The following is a 22400-nucleotide window of genomic DNA, read 5'->3' on the forward strand; positions in this document are numbered from 1 at the left end:
GGGATACTAGCAATTGTCTTTCAAAACCTTAGTATACAGACTGTTTTAGACATATTCCATGATCAGGCATGCATGAGCAACATGAGAAACCTAGTTATATCTGGAATCAAGGTTTCTGATCATATGCATACAGGTGTCTTGATTCTTTAACATATCAGTCACTCTTTTATGTACCATAAGAGAATGATCTAGGCCAGCATCCTATGCTGGGATAAAGCTGGAATATGGTCTATCTGTGTTTCAGAAAACATGCAAAATGTTAATCTTACTGTATATATTTCTAACATCAGAGTGAAATAAGTATTTAAATATTCAACTGAAAGTCACTGGATACAATAATGATATGCAAAGAGCCTGTGCAATTGCTGGGAGATAAAATGGGACTCCTGTCAAGATGGCATAGTCGGCTACAAAGAAAATGAAAAATAATTACGCCAAGGTTAACATAAATACCAACCTCTGTCTCACAAAAGTTGTATGACCTTCACACTAATGAAGCTGGTTTGAATGAGGATAATTTCTCTCGAAAGTTTCTTTCTCCACCTCCACCTTTCTCCCTTTACTCTTATATTCAAGACAAAAATAACATCCATCAGTTTCTTCCTAAAACCTCCTCATTTAAAGTACTTATTTGGTCTCAACCATTCATTTTTTGTGAAAACTAAAGAAAAAAAAAAGCTCGTTTGTACTGGAGTCTTTCTGGGTGTCAACAGTCATGATATATAGAAAACCTAACATCTACTTTCAATGCCCAACACTTCCCTAATGTCTGGGTTTATGCTGGAAATGTAGCTATAGGCTTGTTTTCCTAACCTTTGACACGGCTGCATTCCCTGTTCGTCTTCAAAGTCAGAGGCTAATAATGATGCAGAATAATGTGTTGTTGCCCTCATTCTGCCAAATACCACGACACAGCAGGGGCATAATTTGGTTTGTTCTGACACCTAGTGGTGAAACATTTTACTGCAGCAGTACGCCTCTCAGTGATGGTAGTAGGAAGAGCCTGTGCCATTTTGTTACTGATGTGTGTCCATATGTAGTGCTGCTAACAACAACAACTACTCTTACCTCTCATCTTTGGCACAAAAAAGTGAAACTGGAACATTTCCTTGATGACGAGCTGAATCTCACACTTTTTATGTTCCATTTCTCAGACTTACATAGAAAAATGTCTTCCAGAGAGAATATAACAATACATATATTATTTTATTTGCATGTTACATGGTGATAAACACAACAGTACCATTGAAGATTCCGTGTGTTCCAAGCTATTTCCAGAAAAAAAAAAAAAGAAGATGTTACGGGCCCCGACATCTCAAGTCACATTCAAATACAGAACATTAAATTCAAACAACTTTATTTTGTGTTATGAACATTTTCTCATATACCTTTATTACATATGATTTTTTTTTTATTTTTTAGAAACTGACTGCAATCACCTTATGCCATAATAAAGTAAGGTCAAATAGAAAAAAAAAACAAAAATGGGACATTGCTGTGTCTTTATCCATGATTGAATCTTGGTTTCCCACGACTATGGGAAGGGACGTATAAACGTGATAGTTACATTTTCTGTTGAAATTTTTAAATGCTGAGTTGTATAAACACGATCTTATGGATTTGCTGACTTTACAACATTCTACTGTAGAAACATCATACTGTATATACACACAGAGGAGGAAAAAAAAAAAGTAACTTAAAAAAAAGGGTTACCACTGTAACCATCAAGCCAAAGAAAGTAGAAAGTTAGCTGTTTGGCCAACTCTTCATGTATCTTATGCCTCATATTAATTTCTCAGGTAGGATAAGAACAGAATCAGAGCACACACGCGCACTTACATAAGCCAACAATGAAGCAATGGTGATGTTTTGAGGCTATGCTCAATAGTAAACTAGATAGCTGTACCTACAGTCTTCAGTAGATATCCAGGTCTGTCTATAGGGGCGGGGTTTGGTGCTGCGTCCATAGGCTGGCTGTTTTTTCATGTTGTATGGATAAGACAGAGCTCCATGGCTTTTACATATAGTTGTTTTAGTGTCAGTCAGTGCTTATTGGCTGGTTTTAACCTGCATGGACCCACAATGATGAGGTCTGCCTCATAAAAATCACCTGGATGGTAGAAAGTTGAGAAAATGACTTCCTCACTCGATTTGCCTTGATGCAGTGAACTCCACCCATCATGCACTCCATGCAGGTTAAAATAAATGCTGAGCACAATTTGGAGATATTTGACCCGTGGTCTTGTAGTCTGTTAGGGTCTTCTCCAGCAAAAAAAAAAAAAGAGAGAGAGAGAGAGTCTGCCCGAGGCCAGCCTATAGCACTGCCCTGAGGTTTTTCTATGCGACACATCAAGACAGACGGACTTTACTGAAACAGACATGTAAGCACAGACCACTCTCATGCAAACTGATCGTGAAGAACTATTTCACCACAGCTTCCAGATCATTCACTTCTTACTACAGTAAGACGATAAGCATCCTCAACTGTGGGCTAGTCAGAGTGCTAAAAAGCGGTAAGAGAGTCTGCAGAAACACCAATGTAGTAGAAAAACACCAGGAGGCAAGTAATCCACGTTAAAGTGGATCCACCATAGAGGCAACAGAAATGCCGCTTTAACCGTTTAAATGCTTCATCTGTGATTTGAATTGTTGCCTGTTTCAGTCCCTGTGCAGCTCTACTTCTACCAGCTTACCCACATGAAAATAAGACTGGATCACAAAGTCACACAGCCATGACCTCAGAAGCATTTACAATGAAAACACTGGGAACAATGTCTTTAATGCATGACAAGGATGACATTAATTACACGTGTGTTTTACAGTACTAGTACTATCTCGGCTTGGTTGTTAGAAGAGCGGAGACGTTAACACACATCCAGTTGAGGAGTTCAACTGGGCGCTGGAGTCCATACGCTATTAGTCACCTTACAGTAGGTCAAAATAAATGGCAAAAAACAAAAGGCAGGTAATAGTGCACCAGTTTCAGCAATTCTCGTCAGAACAGCGATGACCTCGGGGCTGTTTCCTCAGAGAGCTGCACTGAAAAATCTTCTTCTTGTGAGTTTTATAAAACATGACACATTTGACTGTTTTTTTTCATTCAGAAATCAGTGATCAGTAAGGTGTGATGAGAAAATTTTGCTGAAGGACATAATTGAAGGACGTAATTTAATGGTATTATTTTGTTAAAGTCGCCCATTAGCGCGGTGGCCTTGATGGCCGTTGAGGGGAATAAGCATTCAAAATGTATTTGTTTTCTGTTCTCATATTGAATTCCTGGCATATGAAAAAGCATCACAAGCTTAACATAATTTTCCATTCCCAATAACATCGTGTAAGCCAGCACTTGTATCATCTCACAGATAGGTACAATAATAACTGCACAAAACTATCTTTTTCTCTTTATGCTAGACTTTTCAAAAAAAAAAAAAGAAAGAAAGAAATTCTTTAACATCATTGTCTAATGGGCTTCAGTTCACATGATAGAGCAGGGCTGCCAGTTCAAGAGATCTACTGAGTCATTCATCCTCAAGAAATCGCTACCCTACTCAGAAACATGACACGTAAAATTTGCTGTTTCATATAGTATATAAGGACATTGGATTCAAGTATATATATACACACACACAACTAAAATGTATGAGGTAAAGACAGAAAAAAATAACTTCAATATCAATACATTATGAATTTTTCTGTACCATTTCATATTAAAACACACATTCTTCTTTGAAAGAGAAATAACTAAAAAGTAAGTCATTCATTGGTGTCATACATTTTTTTTATCCAAATTCCAGCAGTATAGAAGGATGATCCTATAACTCATAAACTAAAAGCAAACACTGTATGTGGTACAGTATTAAGTAGCTAAATGCGGCGCAGCCTGCCATGGAGCAGAGACAAACTGCGCAGTATGGTTGGTTGCCAAACAAGCAGCAAACACTGCAACAATTGTCTCTGGTTCCTGTTGTTACAGTGGCAGAACAAGTTGTCTTATCATAGAGAAATACAAAATTGTTTTTTACTATGTACAGTACGCATCATTATAACCTACTGTGTTTTCTTTTCCTGCTGCGAAAAGAAAAGAGGAAATCTTTTGGAATAAAGGCGAGTGGTTGCAAAGCCACTGAATGAAGATGTAGGTATCCATCACCAGATAAACAAATTTTCCTCATGTTTGCACTCCGCATGGTTTAGCTCAGTAGGATCAAAGTCGATTCTATGCACTGCGTCCTCAATTTCAGGGCTCAACAGCAACAATCCAAGTGACTGCTGCGTCTAGAAAAAATGTCTTCGATTGGAGAGATATCTGTCTAGTGCTCTATATCTCTGTGTCAGTGTCGTAGCATCGGATTATGGTAGTACAGACTTTAATATCAAGCTCTAATCTCATTACAGAAGTGTTTTCCCTTTGATTTCTGTGTGTTAGTTTCAAATCTATATACTTTATGGATATTTGGCAGATACTTTGCATGTTTGCTCATTAATACACTGGTTACACACTTGGTTAAATCTAAACTTTAAGTTAACATAATGCATCTATGGGAAGAAGAAATACACCTTATGTCTTCAGTACTTCTAGAGACAAATGATTGTTGGCATCGTTGTGAGCCTCTGCTTTCATTCCCATGAAGACAAAACAAAAAATAAACAAAAAAAACACAACAAACCCCATCCAGACCCCAAAGACAAGATATAGCAGAAACAAAGAAGTGCATATGAATTAAAAAGAACAATGCAGTTCTTTAAAAGAGCATTGTTTGCTTGTTCTGTCCTTCATTTCACTGTTTTTTGTTGTTGTTCTTATAACATTTTACTCATAACCCATCGCTTTTCATTATATCTGTAAGCAGTGCTCGAGAGCACATAAGGTTTTTCGTATCATGATGCAAACAGTCTGGGGTGGGGGCGGTAAAGTTGGTAATAAGGTAGCAATAAGGATGTCGGTGAGTTGGAGAGAAGGAGAGAAAGAGCAGGAAGGAAGGAAAAAAGGCAAGAAGGGGTAAGAGGAGGAAGAAGAGGAAGAGGAGGAGGAGGAGGAGGGCAGCAGTATTAACACTTAAAGAAAAGGCAGGCGAAGGAGGCCAGAAGGAGCCACAGTGATTGAGATACACAGGCAGAGCCGTTGATATCTCGACCTGTCCCGGGTCCTGCACAGAGAAAGACAGAGAGGGAGAGAGACAGAAAGGAGTGTTAAAGTAGAAGTCACTGTCAGAGAGCTCACTCTGACTGGCGGCAGACTGACAGCCTGAGAAAAAATCAAGATGCAGGATGACAGATATTTGGGTGTCCACCTGTTTTGGTTTTCCTGAGCATTCAGACAGATAATATTGATAGTTCTGATGGCACTGTGGACCACAATCAATTTTGGAGTTTGACAGAAGAGTAATATCACTAACAAACGGATGATTCTGGTGCCATAAAGTATTTCAGTGAATACACAGACTTTGAGAGGTGTTTGGTGACATCTGGTGGTCATTTTGCTTTATTAATTGCTGTAATGGAAGCAAACAATGTAACAACAAAAAAATATCATGCAAAGTTACAAAACATGATTAAATATTTAAAAAAAAAACCCCAGACAAACAAAAATCAAAACAAAAGAAAACACAACCTAATACAGAAATGTTGCACAAAAATGTAAAGTTGTCATGGAGGGGAAATCCCTCCACAAATAAAGTGAGTTCAACTGTTTAACTAATTTCTATGTCTGTGCGACCTGCACTGTCTGTGCATTTGTTTTTTTATTCTATACGATCCACATTGTCAAATTAATTTAAAAAAGCTTCTCCTTCTTTTGTTTTATTGCATGTCTCCTTTGCAGGTACAGTACATTGCGTTCTTAGGGCAACCATAGAAGTAAGAGTTTAAAAAGTGAAAATGAACATTGTATCACAGGAAAGAAAGCTGTGGTTTGTAATGATTAGTGTCACAGCAGATGTTTCTGGGGCGTTTGTGGTTCAGGAGGTAGAGCGGGTCGTCCACTACTCAGAACCAGTCTGCATGTCGGAATGTCCTGAAGTGAAATCAGAAGTGCGCCATCAGTGTGTGAATGTGTGTGAATGACTAGCTCCCAAACTGATGAGCAGTTGGCAGCTTGCATAGCAGCCAATGGCATCCTTGAGTGGTCAGAGGACTAGAAAGGCGCTATATAAGTACAATTACCATTTACTACCTTTAACTTTACCTTTCTATGTTGAGGCACGGATAGGGACAGCAGCTTAAACGGAGTGAGTGCAGTTGGCATATGAAGCAGCAGATATGACACTGACTCTGTATCTGTGTCTGATAATCAGACACCAGCCGGTAGCGGAGATCCTGTGGTGAACTTTAAATTTCATTTTTATACAATTTAAAGTGTTGGCAGAGTCAGTATGACACTTTTACATCTGACTTCAGAAAGGACATGAAATATAAGGTATCGATGCTGCTGTTTCATGTACCAAAAGGAGTGGAAACCATGCCCACACACACACACACAACACCACCTGTGAGATCACTAATTGGGGTTGGAGGAGTGCAACATGCTTAAAAGCGTGATCCTATAATTCAAACAGTCTTCTGCAGTTCAGTGAAATATTGGACATCTAAAAAGTCTGTTCAAATTAAAATTCTTGATTTCTGTCTGATGTGAAGTCAGTTTTAGTGCCAACATCATCAGCTCTGTAGCTCTATTGAGCTTTTTGGCATCTTCTGGAATTTTCCCTTTTATTGTTGAGGTGCTCTAATCAATCTCCATACTCATTACCAGCAAAATGGCTCTAGTAAACTCCCTGTACGCTACTCATGGCAACTGTTACTGCATTGCTGGTGAACATATATGAGTATGTAGTATGTACAATACGGTCAATCATCTTTTAATATATATTTCTGACCTCTAGTGGCCAAAATCAATTATGCATCTATAAAGTTTATATTTAAATACCACGAACATGACCATCTTATGAATATGACGCAGTTATCTTTTGAGTCAAATTAAAGCATATGAAAAAAGCCATATGTTAACAACATACAGATGTCACCTTTCCTCTCCAGCCATATTCCATTAAACTTCCATGAGGGTTCACTTAAAATGACTAATGCAGAGTTAAGCACACAGTTAGCCAAATGACTAAAAATGACAGAGGAAGGTTCGAGGTCACGCAGCTTTAAGCTACAGAAAAGCACACAGATACAGTGAACTACCTTCCTGCTGATTTTTAGTGAGTCAATCGAAAATTAATTAACACATCAAAGTCATCCAATTTCACCTTGGAACTCACAATGATATGACTGATGGTTTGCTTGAATAAAGATGTGATACTTTCACCTTGCTGCGATATTTCATGCTCAGTACTTGTTGTTGTGAGGTATAAATTCCCTAGATGTGTTGCAATTATATTTGTAAAGCTGCTAAAATATTCCATTTTGGATTGGGGTGGCAGAAGTGTCTATACTCACTATAGAGGAAAACGCTGGCATTCTGGACGCCCAGTCGGTTCGTGGCCACACAGGTATAGTTCCCATAATCCTCTTCGGTGACGTTGGCGATCATGAGGATAGTGGTGGTGCCAAGAATTTGGATATTGATGCCCTGGGCATTGATCAGCCTTGAGAGGAGAGACAGACAAAAATTTGTATTGAAAATTAGAGAAGTTAAAACCAGAAGGGAGTTTTGGACACAATGATGAAGGGTCACATCACCAGAGCTTAATCAACCAACAAAAACTACAAAAGAACACACAATTATTAGCCAATTTAGTCACAACCTACTTCTGGATTAAAAATAGACTTTATTATCAGCCCTGCGGCAAAATGGCACTTTACACAATATGGTTAACAGGATTGAGCAGTGCTGTGTTGCTGCAGATTTCTGTGAATCTCTTCACAAAACACAAAACAAATGTATTCACTTATAAATGATGTTCAGCTATATATTTTTTAAAAATGGGGCAGCTTATGCAAAACTACTACACACTTAAAGCCGTGAGTTAGACATTTTAAAAGAGCCAAATCCATGCTTACAATATATATATATAAAAGACCCCCAATCTCAAAAACTGTTTACAGTATTATATGTCTATAGGTCTTTAGATAATAACATTCATTATACTACTTATAGTTAGAACTATTACTATGAATATATAAAGTTATATTTTTGTGCTGGCAATCACTTTGTAAAAGCAGAGGTCGTGTCAGTGAACCTTCTGAGTGTGGCGTTGAGGTTGCTAAGAGGACAGATTAGCTATTCTCATTTTGGAACGAACCTTTTTCATTAACAGTTCGACACACTGATACATTTACTAGAAGGCAATCCTTGACCTTTGGGTTAAGTGGTGTGCAAAGAAAAACAACAGAGAAGTAATGTCAGTGTCCAGGTTGTACATTTCGATTCTCACTGAGGCTTTTGCAGCAATGTAACAGCTTGTAAACACGAATACGGAGTGCAAATATGAAATAAACATTGCTTATGGTGATTCTTCTGTGTGGATATTTAGTCTTGCTCATCAATATAAATGTCATTGTCCTCTTTTATTTTCGACAGATTACATTGTTGCCAAACAGGATCATTGTTATCCCGTATCCGGATGAAAGATTAGTATGCCTCTAAAGTCCTTCCCTTGCACCTCTGGGAGTCTTAATGACCACCAAACTTCTGACAATCAATTACGACAACCTTGAACCCCTTGCAGCACAAATGAATCAATACAATTTGCTGACTCAGACTGTGTACCTCTCTGATGAACTGCTCTTAACATCATCACAACTAAACAAAACTCTTTTAATAACGTCGTGCACTTAATGGATTGTGCTTGTTCTTGGCTGATTGAGCCCTTTCATATCATGAATGAGGTGAAGTTCATTTAAGGCGCCTCAACTTAATCCTGCTTAAGTCTGGGTAATGTGGTAATCGGAATTTGAGTAGGCCAGAGAGAAGTTTATGCTGACACGTACTTGGCTGATAGGAAGTATTAACATAAAAAGAAAAACGCACATCACGGCACAGCATAATTTGGCTCACTGGGGAGCGGGGACTTGATAAAGTGCTGAGGTCTTTCCCATAGGGACACCTTGGGAATGATGGCAGTATGTGTGTGTGTCTAAAAGTGAGAGGGTGAGAGCAAAAGAGAAACCTTAGGGAGGGCAAGTGCACCAACAGTGCCCGCCACTTCATCTAAAAGCAGAACCCCCCTCCCCCCTCCCCGCCTTCCACGATAAGGCCAGCAGCAGATATATTCTCCAGTGTGTCTTCATGAGAAGTGACTGCACTATTAAAAAGGCCTGCCTGCCCACAGAGCAAGTTGAGAGACCAAGATAATACACAACACCACGGGGAGCGGCAAGCAAACAGCTATTGCTATAGATTAAAACGCATGATTGTAATGCAGCAGCGGGGGGATAAACTGACCTAAACAGGTCAAAAGAGACAGAACTCTCTTTCGTTTTCAACAAAAAGAACCTTTAGTTTTAGGTTGGAACCATGCACACATGCTTTTGAGTTCAAATACCCCACAGCAGAAAACCAGTAGCGTGAAAAACAGGAATCTGGATCTCCAGCCTCCCAGAGTGTGTTGCGTTTTCTATTAGCATTTATTAAGCTCAACATTTCTGCTGCCCATTTTAACTTTTAACACGTTGGCAGATCTGCTGCCGGCAACTTCTCTCGTTTTTGATTTCAAGTTCATCCTCAAATATGCCTGTGTCTCTGCCAGCTTCTTCATCTGGCATAATAGACTGGAATACATTATCAGCGAAGTTGGCAGGAAACGTGTACGTCAACCTTTTCTGAAGGGAACTTTTTCAAGTGTTCTCATCATTACTGTATCATACTTGACGTGGTTCCTCACAGGCAGGGGGCAGCAGTGCTCTTCTGGATAGCTTCAGCGATCACGTTTTTGATGCACAGAGCCACTCTGTTACATTAAACCTTAGATTGAAATGACTTGACCCCTCTATTTGACGAAGGGCAATGCAGTGTGTGCGCAGTGCTGCGGTTGCAGGCCGGTAGAGATGAAAGACCAGACCAAATCATCAGACGGATAGATTTGATTCTGTAGCGTGTGGGAGCATCTAAAGTAGGTTATCACTGCCAGAGAAAGTGACAGGCCTGTTATGATTCAAGGCTGATGATAAATGAAATCAAGCAGGGAGTCCTGCTGAGACTTGTAACCCAGAGATGATTGAAAACGGTCCGGTGGCTGTGGCGGGCCACGTATCAGCTGACAAAACAACAAACAGATCTGTCTGTCACGTTAGCTAACAACTCACTTTGGATTTTCTCGTGTTATAAACATGGATGGAGTGATTTACTGCAGAAGGAGCAGCAACATCCAGCTTTAAAAGGACGCTTTTCTAGACAGACAATGTTTGATTCTACAGGCACAAATCTCAAGATATAAATAATGAATTATGGAGTTCATAAGAGCTACTGCATAAAACTGGAAAATATTTTCTCTCTGATTTCTAGGTTCTCCTTTAGGATTAGGTTTTACAAAGAAAAAAAAAAGGCTGAAAGGGGCATCCAATTTAAAGTTTGATTAAAATTCCAACATGGACAGCCAGCGAGAAGAGGCAAAAGTATGACAGCCAGGTAGTAATAGTCAGTTATGAACCTCTAGCCAGCTACTTTAAGATCATGATGCATCAGTTTTTACTGAGGCTAATTGGGTCTCTAAGCACCACAGAGACTCTCAGATCCTATTGAAGTCAAAGATGTGCGATGATTCATTTATGGTTCATGGGATGAGTTACATCTCATCAGCTGAGGTGGTCTACATTTTCATGTGGATATTAAGACTGACAGGACGGATATGTACAAGGTTAGATGATTAAACACTCTCTTGTCAGAAGAGGAGAATGAAGAATGAGCAACCCAGGTCTGGTTCACTAGCTTGTGCCAAGCAGTTTGTTCAAACTCTGGAGTGTTTACTCCTGCAGTTTGGTTTGTTTGGGCAGGTAGGGGCAATGCTTTTTCGACCTTGGCACTACATCAGGACCAAAAATGTGTGTCTCGATCAGATTCGACTGTGCTGGTTTGTTTGGGGTAACATAACCAACCAAGAAGAATGAAAAGTTGGAAGTTGTTAAAAAAACAGGTTTTGCCCAAGAGACAAGAATTAATTTCAAAATGTGGGGTAGTCTCTAAAACACAATCATACTGCACTTGGGGATTAGGAATAGTTTTAAAGGTCTAGTTTGTAGGATTTAGTGGCATCTAGTGATGAAGTTGCAGACTGCAACCAACTGAATTTGACACCGACCTCACCCTTCTACAGTGGCTGCAAAACTTGACAAACACTTTCTAGGCGACTGTAGAAACATGGTGGACTCTGTAGAAGCAGACCCACAGCATCTGTATAAGGCGTATTCTAAGGTAACAAAAACACAACAATTCATATAGTCATATAGTCAATATCATGACTATTATATTCAATTTATATTCAATTTCTACCATATTCTGCCAAATAAACTTCCACACTGGACCTAACACTAACTTGCATTACCCAATGAACAAATCAAAAACAAAATATAGAACAAATATAATAGGGGATTAAGGGAAACAATTAATTACAAATAGGATGAAACTTTTCTCGAGTCCTGTATCTGAAGTGTATCAGTAATTAAAATATGAAACGCACACACTTTAGTTTGTTTGTCAAAATACTCAAAGGATGGCATTAAAGAGGGTTTAATTAAACAAGGGTCAAACTGTAGCTTAAAGAATGTAGAAAATATCAAAAAATATTGTTGATATTTGATATTGAAATAATGAGAAGCAATGATCCAAATCTATAATTTCTAACAAGTTTCACTGTCTTCCCGTTGTTTATGTGTTTTAATTCCATTTTGATTAGTATGGGTAAATTGTAAATACATCAGTTGTTAGTGCAGATGTCCACACCTCTGATTTGTTCTGCTTCGAGAAGGGATTTGTTTGGACTGTCACTGCCAAAGTGATAACCCTGTGAAAATGGCTTGATCTGACTGAATAAATGGTGCCAGTACAGATGAGCACAGATAATAGCTGCAGTAACAACTGACTCGGTTTATATATATATAATACTATATTACAAAAGTAACCACTTGGTTTGCTGCCCAAACAGTCCAATCATAGCTGAACAACTACAACTAGACATGGCAGGTCTGTCAAGCTTTGGATTTCTCCAGGATTTTCAGGCTTTGTGCTTGTCACAGTTGCTGTAAAAACAAGGCTGAAGGGGCAGATTAAGACTGATGCTCAGCATTTGAAGAGTTTGGAGGAGGTCTTTGTCTTGTCAAAACCAAAACCACATGAGAAAAATGTAAGGAATGGATTAAACAATGTAAACTGCAATCTTTAGCATGTTTGGCCTGTTGGCCAGTGCCTATACCTGAGCTACTGATTCGGTGAGTGACTGTGGTGATTCATAATAATCAAGTGACTTTTTTGTTAATAAGACTTGTTCCTAGATGTACCTCTAGTGGGTCTGACCTGGGACATGTAGCTTTAACCTCAAACATTTAGCACATCATGCATGTGACAGCCCTTTGACAGGGTTGTCATTTTGAGGCACCAGGCGGAAATATTAAAAAGTCAAACAGAGACTTTGTTTTCAACCAACTCATGGAGCTACCATTATCTAATGAGTTACAGCTCATAAAACCTGCCAACAATAGTTGTCACTTCAGCTGGCAAAATCAATAGCTGTTGAACAGGAATGAGATGACTGCTGTTGTCCACCTCTGAAACAAAGAACCCATTGTGTAAATAAAATAGTTCTGAGTGGTAAATCCGGCACTGTCACTATAAGCTGTGTAGGTGCTGAAACCGAAAACTTGACAGCAACTGTGACTAGCATACCTTCTTTGTAATTTAAATGCAGATTTCAGCTGCTGGTAAGGTTAAACTGATTAAAATGGAAACACACGCAGGGGCAAGACCCCACCTTAGCACTCAGGTAAATAAGACACAACAGGCTACAGTGCATTAGGTTTAATTCTTGGGGAGGGGGTGATAAAATTAACTAACCAAGCGAGGATAAATGATATTATTATGGTGCATTAACATCGTCATCCAAGGAGAAAGCGCAATAACACTTTCCACAGGCGCAGAGGGAGAAGGGGGCCATAAACAGGCACATAGCCAAAATCCTCCAGGGGACAAAACAACTGAGATAGATGGAGGTTGGAAACAACAGATAATGCAAAATATTTCAACTACCATAAATCTTTCTTTTCGAGCACTGGCGTGATAGGCCTATTACTTCAGAGACCATATCCGTGATAACACTTGTGACACTCCTCCAGTATTTTTCTCCCAATCTAACTAACTTTTTCAGCTGTGGTTTGGGGTGTGAGTGAAATTGCACATCACAATGCTCTGCTTGGGTGCAATTTTCTTATCATTAGCTGTTTCCATTCAAGTCTTTCCAGTACCAGACTGACTCATGTGGTGAGTTTGCCACAGAGGATGTAATCTCTTGGGTTATTAAGTGACAAGTGTTGAAATGGAGCGAATGGTTTGGCGTCGCCTTTGAATGTTATTACACTAAGATCCTCGTCAAGTGTTTCTCAGATACATGCATGACACTTAAATTGATAGCTTTCCAATGAACATCTGTGTCTGGTCACAGAATTCGCCATTTCACAGGGGACAGTACAGTGCGGGAAGCCTGATTTCCATTTCAGTGGAATTACTTGTGCTACGAGAAAAGGGTTACTCAGATTTTCAGTGACTACGGGATATAAATTGCATGCGGGAGAACAGCTGATCTGTTCTCCTTTTTCTCTTCTCAATAGAATATCACAGAATAATCCACTGCTGTCTTACACTGTAATGTTCAATTAACAATGTAATAACAGCCTTGTGAGTGATTAAGTGGGTGATTAGTCATTATCAAACTACACAGATGATGTCATCAAATTATCATTGGGATGTGACAATAAAACCACAGCGAGGGCAGATTTGACAAAGGGATCAAAGGCATCCATTATAACCACTGAATGAAATGATACAGAGCGTGCCTGGCGCAAGAATAAAGTGATGAAGCTGCTGCCACATTTACGAGATGAGCAAGAAAACTACTTCGGGAGAAAGTAAAGTTCTGATCCCTGGCCTTTTAAAAAAAAGAGTTGCTCGTCGAGAGATCACTGGCGGGACCTCGGCGTAGGTCGAAGACAGCTCAGAGTTTAACCGACTCCTTGCAGCGGAAACAGTGTTGAATATGATTTTTAATTTATAAAAAAATGCTATTCATTAATTTCCACTTAATTGTGCTCATACCAGGAAACAACAGAGCCTCTTTACAGCTGTCACGGTCATGCCCAAGTAAATTCAATGTAAATCTCATTACTTTGCCTCATTATTTTATTTGTAATGGTGGCAGGAAAAAAAAAACCCAAAACAATCTGGCTCCTTGCCTCAAGGCAAGTCAGGTCGAGTCAATTCAAGGTTATTTCTGCAACCTATCATCACATTAACGTCACCAGCAGGACTCTATAGCTGGAAGTAACAATCATGACAAATAAGTTACCTTTCAATGCAAAAGGAAAGGATACAACATGCTCTACTTAAATGTTACAACACAACCTGTTACACACTGTTGCAATACATGTAGTAGGAGCTTTCCAAAGTGTTGTGAAGGCATACTGTTTCCAGTAGTTCGACATGCAGTGTACTTGAGAGAATGTTTCCCATCCTAGAAACATTACAGCAGATCATTACAGTAATAAAGGAGTGGATCATTCTTACAGTTGATATACTTGTTGTGATAAAGGGCTAATGGATAGTGTTCTATTTAAAGGCTTGTTTGACTGGTATTTTAGCACACTCTTTTAGCTGATGATTGGTCTTCAGCATGAAAGATGTGCAGACTGTGCTTGCAACATTATCTGGCATCAGTGTGTTAATAATATTTGATCTGTAAGTAGTGACTGCCAAGTGTCTCCATCAGTATTTCATGGTTATTTGATCTTGAAGTGTCTTCGCACAGAATAAATGATTCAAAATCTGTCCAAACATTTTGACATCTCGGTCCATCTGGAGCTTTGCTGTCATTTTTTTTCTAAGGCAGGATGAGGTGTGTGTGTGGCTCTTTTGTGAGAATGATACATGTGTAGTGTCAAATGTTTTACCTTTTTTCGTCTCTGTACCATTCAAACTCTGGTGTGGGCACAGCCACGGCGTCACACTGCAGTGTCCCCATGCGGCCCACCTGAGTCTCTGAGCTCTGGGTTTTCTTTATTGTTGGAGGATCTGGAGAGTCACACAGTGTTGACACAAGTTACATCTTAAAAGCAATGAACAAACCAACACTCATGCAATCAAGCGTTATGCTCTGCCTTGATAAAATGTTTCATATGCTGAAATGTGTGTTTTTCTGCCCTCTTCCTAAAGAGGGAATTCATTTTATTTTGTCAAGAATGTCTGCAAAGGGTCATTGATATAAGAGAATCTCACTGATAAAAGCAAACCAAAAAATCAAAAATACCTTTGATAAGCTCCAGGAACTGACAGTGTCTTCTACGTGTTACATTCTGTAGTGTAAACCTTCTACCTTTAGGTCTCCAAGCTCCAAGAACCAATCTAAGATATATTACTTGGAGCTTGACTTAAAAAAAAAAAAAAAAAAAATCTCTGCTAAAACCTCAAATCCATCAACTTTATAACTTTCATCATACATAATGTTTTTTTTTTTACAAACATCACAATGGCCAGAAACATATCCAATATTGATTATTTTCCATTTAGGATTAAAGACTTAAAAACATTTAATAATCTTGGCTACAGTATGGTTTGGGCAAACAGCCATATGTGATCTGGTTGGATCAAAGCGAATTCTATAACTTCTCTGAGGGGGGTGAGGGTTTGTATTTTGTGATGTCTCATGAGCTGTTCATCAATCACCAACAGCACATGTATGCATCACACTTGTCAGATCCACCATGGACCCCTGACAAGAAGTAATCAGGTGATCTTGGTTTGAAATGCTAAGTGCCTCTTAAATGATGCTGCAGTACCTGGGAATTACCATGGAAATGACAATTGCAATCAAAGTTAGAGATGTTTCTCTCTCTAACTGTATTCATCTTGAAAAGACTGAAGTGTGCTCCAAAACTTTGAAGATACAGCCGCCCTGTCACATTACATTCTACATGTCTCAACACTTAACTTCAATCTTGACTTTTATATGCTTTTATCTTTTGAGTGCATCTTCTTTTGAGCCATGAAATGTGCTAAGAATATGCAGTGCAGTGTTCAGTTTGGAATACAGCGAGTGCAGTCTGTCGTTACTCACAGTTGACAACCACATTGACGTATTTGACATCAGGCGTGGCGACATCGTTGCTGGCCTTGCATTCGTAACGACCTGCTTGGTTTCGCACGATACCTATAATATCCAGGTACTCTTCTCCTTCCAGTGGCTCTGCTGCAGAGAAGAGAGGGCAGGGAGTGATTGAGAGAGGCAAGAGGGACAAAGAGAGAGACAAAAGAAAGAAATTTGAGCTCTGTTCCAGAGAGTTACATTTCCCAGTGACTCTAAACCAGAATAATCTATTGGACCTCAGTTTGAATGGAAGAGAAACTGACTGATAGATTTCTTCGCTGGATGATCACGTTAAACAACCGACTGCAGTAGAAGAACTTTTGTACTTTTTTGAGAAATGCACCAACTCTTGTTGAGATCCAGATAAAAACATTGACACCAGCTGGTTATCAGCATAAAGACTGAAAGCAGGGGGAAACAGGCAGCATGTCTCTGTCCAAAGGTAAAAAAAAGGCTCACCTAGCAATGTCTAAAGCTCAATAATTAACATGTTATATCTTGTTTGTGCAATCCATACAGAAACCGAAGTGTCAAGGTGGCAAGTTGATGGAGGGAGCGTGGGAGGTTATGTGCCGGCATAGTGACTTGTAGGTTGCCTGACAACATCACAGTGACTCCAGGAAGCCACTGCTTCTGGTAAAGTCAGTTTGGACATTTCTTACTGTATATTTACTGTTTACTGTGTCAACTACTGCTATTGCTATAGAAACAGATTTTTTCATTTTAATTGTATATTTTTTTTTACAGTTGAAATGTAAAATAAATAAACAAAGAAAGTGTCAGTGCCATGATACATGAGTAAATTTGGTCTCCCCTGAGAGTGCTGCTATTATTTTGCCACCCACGTCAGCTTGGCATAGCCACCATTAGCACAGAGGATATGGTACTTTATTAAAGAGAAAGCAAAATGACTAACCTGATGAGGAGATGTACTCAGAACTTTCAGGAAAATAAAAGACAGGTACAAAAAGGAAAGTGACTTCTTTTTAACACTGCATAAGTGCCATGTTTCACAGTCTCACACTTTTACATATGGTTTCATTAGTATGCTCAAAACAAAGTCTTTCAAGTGACGTGTTTAGAGCTGCTCTCTGCAGCCACAGCTGAAGGTAGGGTAAAGAGCCTGCTGTCATAGGGAGAGGGGCACTGCTTACTTTCTCACCTCCACACACCAGCAATGACAGTGTGAAGTAGGTTTGCTTAGGTTTTTTCAAAGTTACAAAGATACAGGCCTCCAATTTCCGGCACTGGAAAGGTGCATGAGGAGGACCATTCGGCAAGCACTTGGGTTAAAGCATACTGACAGATTTAGGTCCACTGAGACTTGCTTTTGATGAAGGGCTTAATAAATAAGGCAGCAATTTGAACTACAGCATGCTTGGACACTCATACTTACTGAGGTAATTGGAATTCACAGTCAGGTCATGCTGAAAACACTGAAAGACTCACTTCAACTGAAGGAACATTTAATATTCAACAACTTGTTAAGCTGACTTTTATTAGTTGTTTGTCTGAAAGCTTCAATTAACAGAGAAATAATATCTCCAAATGTCAGACAAAACATTGGAGAAAGCCACAGAGGCTATCAGACAGATATCTGACTAATTGTTTAATGAGCAATCCAGTTAATTACCCATGTAAAGAACACAGCGTCTCTCTGTCTCATTAGGAAATATGCCATGTCTTATTAAAGCTCAGTGGGTCAGGAGGAGGAAATGGCAATACTTTTGATGCCACGTTAATTGCACTTCGTCTTCCATCACATACGAAGACAGCATTGGTGTGAAGTCCCCAAAATATCTTCATGTGATATCAATTGATTCATTGGGTGGATGTGTGCGAGACACTGTAATTCATTCCATAGAGATGTTATAATTAATGTTATATGTGATAATCTTCTGTGGTTGCACTTTTGCTGCTTGGCTTGAAGGTCCATTCTACACGCATTTCGATCTGATGGTTAAAAAAAAAAATGCAATAACTTAATATGGAAGCCAGGACATTTCTCAAAAAAGATACAATCATCTGCAGTGGATAAGCGAGGGAGGGGAGGATGCCAGCAAACGTAATAACTACCATAACAACGACTGATACTTCCCGTAAACTAAGAAAATGGAGAGTGATGGAATCTTGGAGGTGGAAATAAATTGCACAGAGGAGATCTCTGGGGCGAATGGGGAAAATACGCTGTTTGTAGCAACAGTAAATGTCAGTAGTCGCAATTGTGTGCAAGTTCATGCTCATGTTACGAGTGAGGGGCTGCAGGCTCTGTGAGAACACAGCGGAGAGACCTGAGAAATGAACCGGCAACTACAGGGACTCTAATATGAGAGGTTAGTTGAAAAACAGCTGTTCTGCTTTGGTGAACACACATAAATGCTGTGGCGTTTCATGCCACAAAGCTCACAAAAACACACCAGGTAACAACAACCTAAAAACATCTGCCTTGACTTTATACATGCCTGAAGCGCAAACGATCTAAAATATCTACAAAACTGAGTTTGATCTCATTGTTTGAAAAACTGAAAGAGAACGAGAATATAACTGAATGATCCAAATCAAGAGTATGATGGAGATGGAGGTCAGCTGATATAGCATTATTTCACATTGACTGAAAGATCAGTGAGATCATGATCAAAGTCGAAACCAGATCATATACAGCTCTCCCTGGACGAACTGCCAGAGTAAGGTGATTGGAGAGGTATGATTGAAAATCTGTTGCCATGGAAATTCTATTGAAGCTCAATCTCTTCTTCAGTGCTTTGGTTTGATGCTGGATAAAGAGAGAGCGAGAGAAAACCAGGTGACTGCAAAGATCAAGAAGAGAGAAGGAGAGGAGAGAATTTAAATGAGAGATGATGAGGGGAAGTGGCTCGACTAGTTTTTTTAAGCACCGCAATTAACTGTCAGTAATCTCACCCGGTGTGTATTGAGAGCAGCTCAATCATGACGGATGAATTGAACGTGATGTATTGTATTAAAGAAACAATTAATTACAATGCAACATTCCACGCACAATACCACTTCCTGCACATGAAGTGTGTGTTTCACACGTTATCTGTTTAATGAAGCGTAATGAAGATAGATTGGTTAATCTTGTCTAGAGGGAATTGAAATGAGTGTGTGTGTGTGTGTGTGTGTGTACAGTAAATGTGCACACGAGTCTGTGTGTGGAGGCGTTATGTCTCTATGGTGAGTATGAAGCGTGCATGCATGACTTGGGGTGAAGACACATTTCCATGAAGGTTTTCAGGGAGCACTAAGAGCGATGGCTGATTCAAAGTGTGCACATTAGAAAAGCCTCATGAATCCTGGCATTACACTATATTATATCATCACATTTCTATGCTAATCTGGATAGGAGGAAAGGAGAGTGGGTGGCAGAGAGGAAATAAGTAAATGAAGTAAGGTACGTAAGGACAAGAAGTAAGCATCATTTTTGTTTTTCATATGCATATATTTCCCTTTTTTTATCCCAGATATATATTAGCATGCATCATGAAAATGCTAATTTTCCTAATTAGCTCTCAGCACAAAGTAGAGCTGAGGCTGAATCGTGAATTTTGAAGGTATTTGGTTATAAACAAAAAGTATTGGATGACAAAAGTTAAAAAATCAAAAGTCAGGGGATCGCCAAAGTCAGCAAGATTCATTTTCTGGGCACCACGGATTCCAGTGCCAAATCTCATGGCAATCTGTTCAATAGTTGTCAAGACACTTCACTAAAAATGAAAAACTGTCAACCTCATGGTCGAGCTAGGAGATAGATTGGGTTATCACCAAAGTCAGTAGTGTTGTGGAGAATTCTATTCATCAATGGTCAGTTCAGCACAGGAGTCCAAGATGTCTTGTGCTGAAAGTTTATTGAAGCTTGGCCAAGGAGAATGGAAGATTTATCAATACACTATTAATACGCCGCCTCAGTTCTGAACAAGCTGTCCTCTCTCTGGCTCGTCTACATGCCCTCAGGACAATGACACAATAAGTACTCTATGTCTATGAATGTTCATTAGACTACAAGCAAGGAAATATATTCACCCTTACTGCTCTGACATTGTTATATGACCCTTTAGAGGCTCCTACGTTTATTACCTATCTGTTATGTCTGTGGAGTGAGACAGCCCTATCCTCTGATAACCACACCACAGTAATGATCAGAATTTTGCTTTCCTAAAAGTATACAGCTGTTCTGAATCTCAAGATTTAACACTATCCTTACAGTGACCTCAGGATACATGCTGGATCCTGTGTAACCCCCATATGTGGCATGCTAGAATAGATTGGGTTCATCCTCTGGGGACCATTAATATAAGCACAAAATGGCATGGCAATCCAATGCTGCCACTATAGCTGCACACACATATCTCACATTTATTAAGATCATTGGAATTATTATCAGAATGGTGTAATGTACATGATGTTCAAATATAATCTTGACATTCAAAAGTGCCAGTCCGTTCAGTGTTAAAGTTGGTGAGTTAACCTAGAGCCTAATAACAAACTGCTGACAGCTGACAGGTCTACACTGCAGCTGCTGAACACAACACAAGCTTCACTGACAATGTCCTGTGAATACAGAAGGTCTCGAATTACAGCTTAAAATTGCTATGTTTAAAATGATTATTGATGATTTTTTTAAAAATGAGATTATAACAACTCTGTTCACCAGCTGTCCTTTATTTACACCCGTAAACTGCAGAGCTATCTGCTAGCTTCCTGAAATAGGCACGAGGTAAACTTTCTACACTATTTATTTTGTTGCCAACTCACTGAAAAGTTCCTTCCTAAAACAATATTGATTCCAGAAGTTCAATTGCAACTTTTGCAATTTCTAACTTACACACTTTCAATATTGCAATGTTGACGAAAAATAATGACTCTTTTAGCTTAGATAGCTAGATATAGAGAAACAACGGATATATTTGTGACTTTAAAACTCTGCTAAGACTGAAGGCTTTTTTTTGGCAGTACACACACACTCACTCACACATATGCTGCCACTTTCACCTGTAAATCTCTGAATGCAGGTCAGGGTTTGAATCCCTGCCAAACAGCAGTGTGTTTGATGCACATCTTTTGATTACGTTTCCATGTTGGAAGTCTTCTTCTCCAACTTTTCTCCTGGTATGCTTGGAGTGGGGGGCAAAGCAAGTGTCAGTAGCCTTGAGCTACTCTAACAATAGAATTCACAATGAGGAACACAGTGGGAATAGGTGGCAAAATGCATGGTCTATTTTCTACTCTGAAAGAATAGCATTAACTGGAGTAGAAACTTGCGGTCGCACACAGTGTTTTAGACCACTGAGCTGTGGAGGTTTTGGCAGAAAAAGCATCACCCTGTCAAAAATATAAACTGAAATTCATCTTTCGTCTAAAATACAAATGTTCTACTGTGTGTCATCACTTGGATGCTGTTATCATTATGCAATAAAAATGCTAACTGTCATCATTTGTCCCCATTTTGTGCTTGTATATTTTTTTTTCCCATTTTTGGCGGCTGCATATCTATTTTTAGAATGATGATGATGATGATGATGATGATTCAATGTTTTCCACCGAGAACTGTATACCCAGCTCACAAAAATCTAAATTAAATTACCTTTGCTGAGCTGCTTGTTGATTGGAATGTTTTTTTTTTAGAAAGCATTGTTTTAGGAGCTGTTGAAAAGTAATACATGTGATGTGGGAGTTTGAAATGCTGTGGATATAAGCCTTTAGAGTCAGAGATTCATGGAAAAACCACTTTGCTCCAAAAGGATACCGTAAATGGAAACCTTGTAATAACTGAGAATTACAGGAAAAGATCTGCAAATAATTAAGTTATACAGTAACCTGCATTACAGCAGCCTACTGTACAGCTGAGAAATGATGGCCTAAATGAAGCACTTCAGCCAGCTTGTCTCCCCAGCCATTACTGTTTAAAAGCTTATGAAATTTGTTGGAAAAATGCTGATGAAAGATGGAATAGTGAAAGGTTTGTGACTGTCCAAACTCTAAAAGATACAGCACATAGCTCAGACTTAGAGCTGAGAGGTGCAACACACCAGTTATTGCATATTTTAATAAGATATTTAAAACTGCTCTTCAAACCTACCTTTCACCTCTTTTTAGACACCT

The 22400-nt window shown here is 39.1% G+C and overlaps 1 protein-coding gene across 4 annotated transcripts in view; it reads right to left on the minus strand.

Moving 5' to 3' along the window:
• Positions 1 to 1187: 1187 nt before the first annotated feature.
• Positions 1188 to 22400, minus strand: part of lsamp (limbic system associated membrane protein) — a 416254-nt gene continuing 395041 nt past the window's right edge. For 3 of the 4 annotated variants that reach the window (XM_027280505.1, XM_027280506.1, XM_019274766.2), the window contains 4 exons: positions 16254 to 16385; positions 15091 to 15211; positions 7438 to 7586; positions 1188 to 5147 (listed from right to left, as the gene is read on the minus strand). In XM_027280505.1, the coding sequence (XP_027136306.1) occupies positions 5050 to 5147; positions 7438 to 7586; positions 15091 to 15211; positions 16254 to 16385 (500 nt within the window). In that variant the 3' untranslated portion in view covers positions 1188 to 5049. Of the gene's footprint in view, positions 5148 to 5454; positions 6014 to 7437; positions 7587 to 15090; positions 15212 to 16253; positions 16386 to 22400 lie in introns of those variants that run through there. The other variant, XM_019274767.2, reaches the window with a different exon arrangement.

Source organism: Larimichthys crocea, chromosome VII (assembly GCF_000972845.2).
Source record: "Larimichthys crocea isolate SSNF chromosome VII, L_crocea_2.0, whole genome shotgun sequence".
Taxonomy (NCBI): domain Eukaryota; kingdom Metazoa; phylum Chordata; class Actinopteri; family Sciaenidae; genus Larimichthys; species Larimichthys crocea.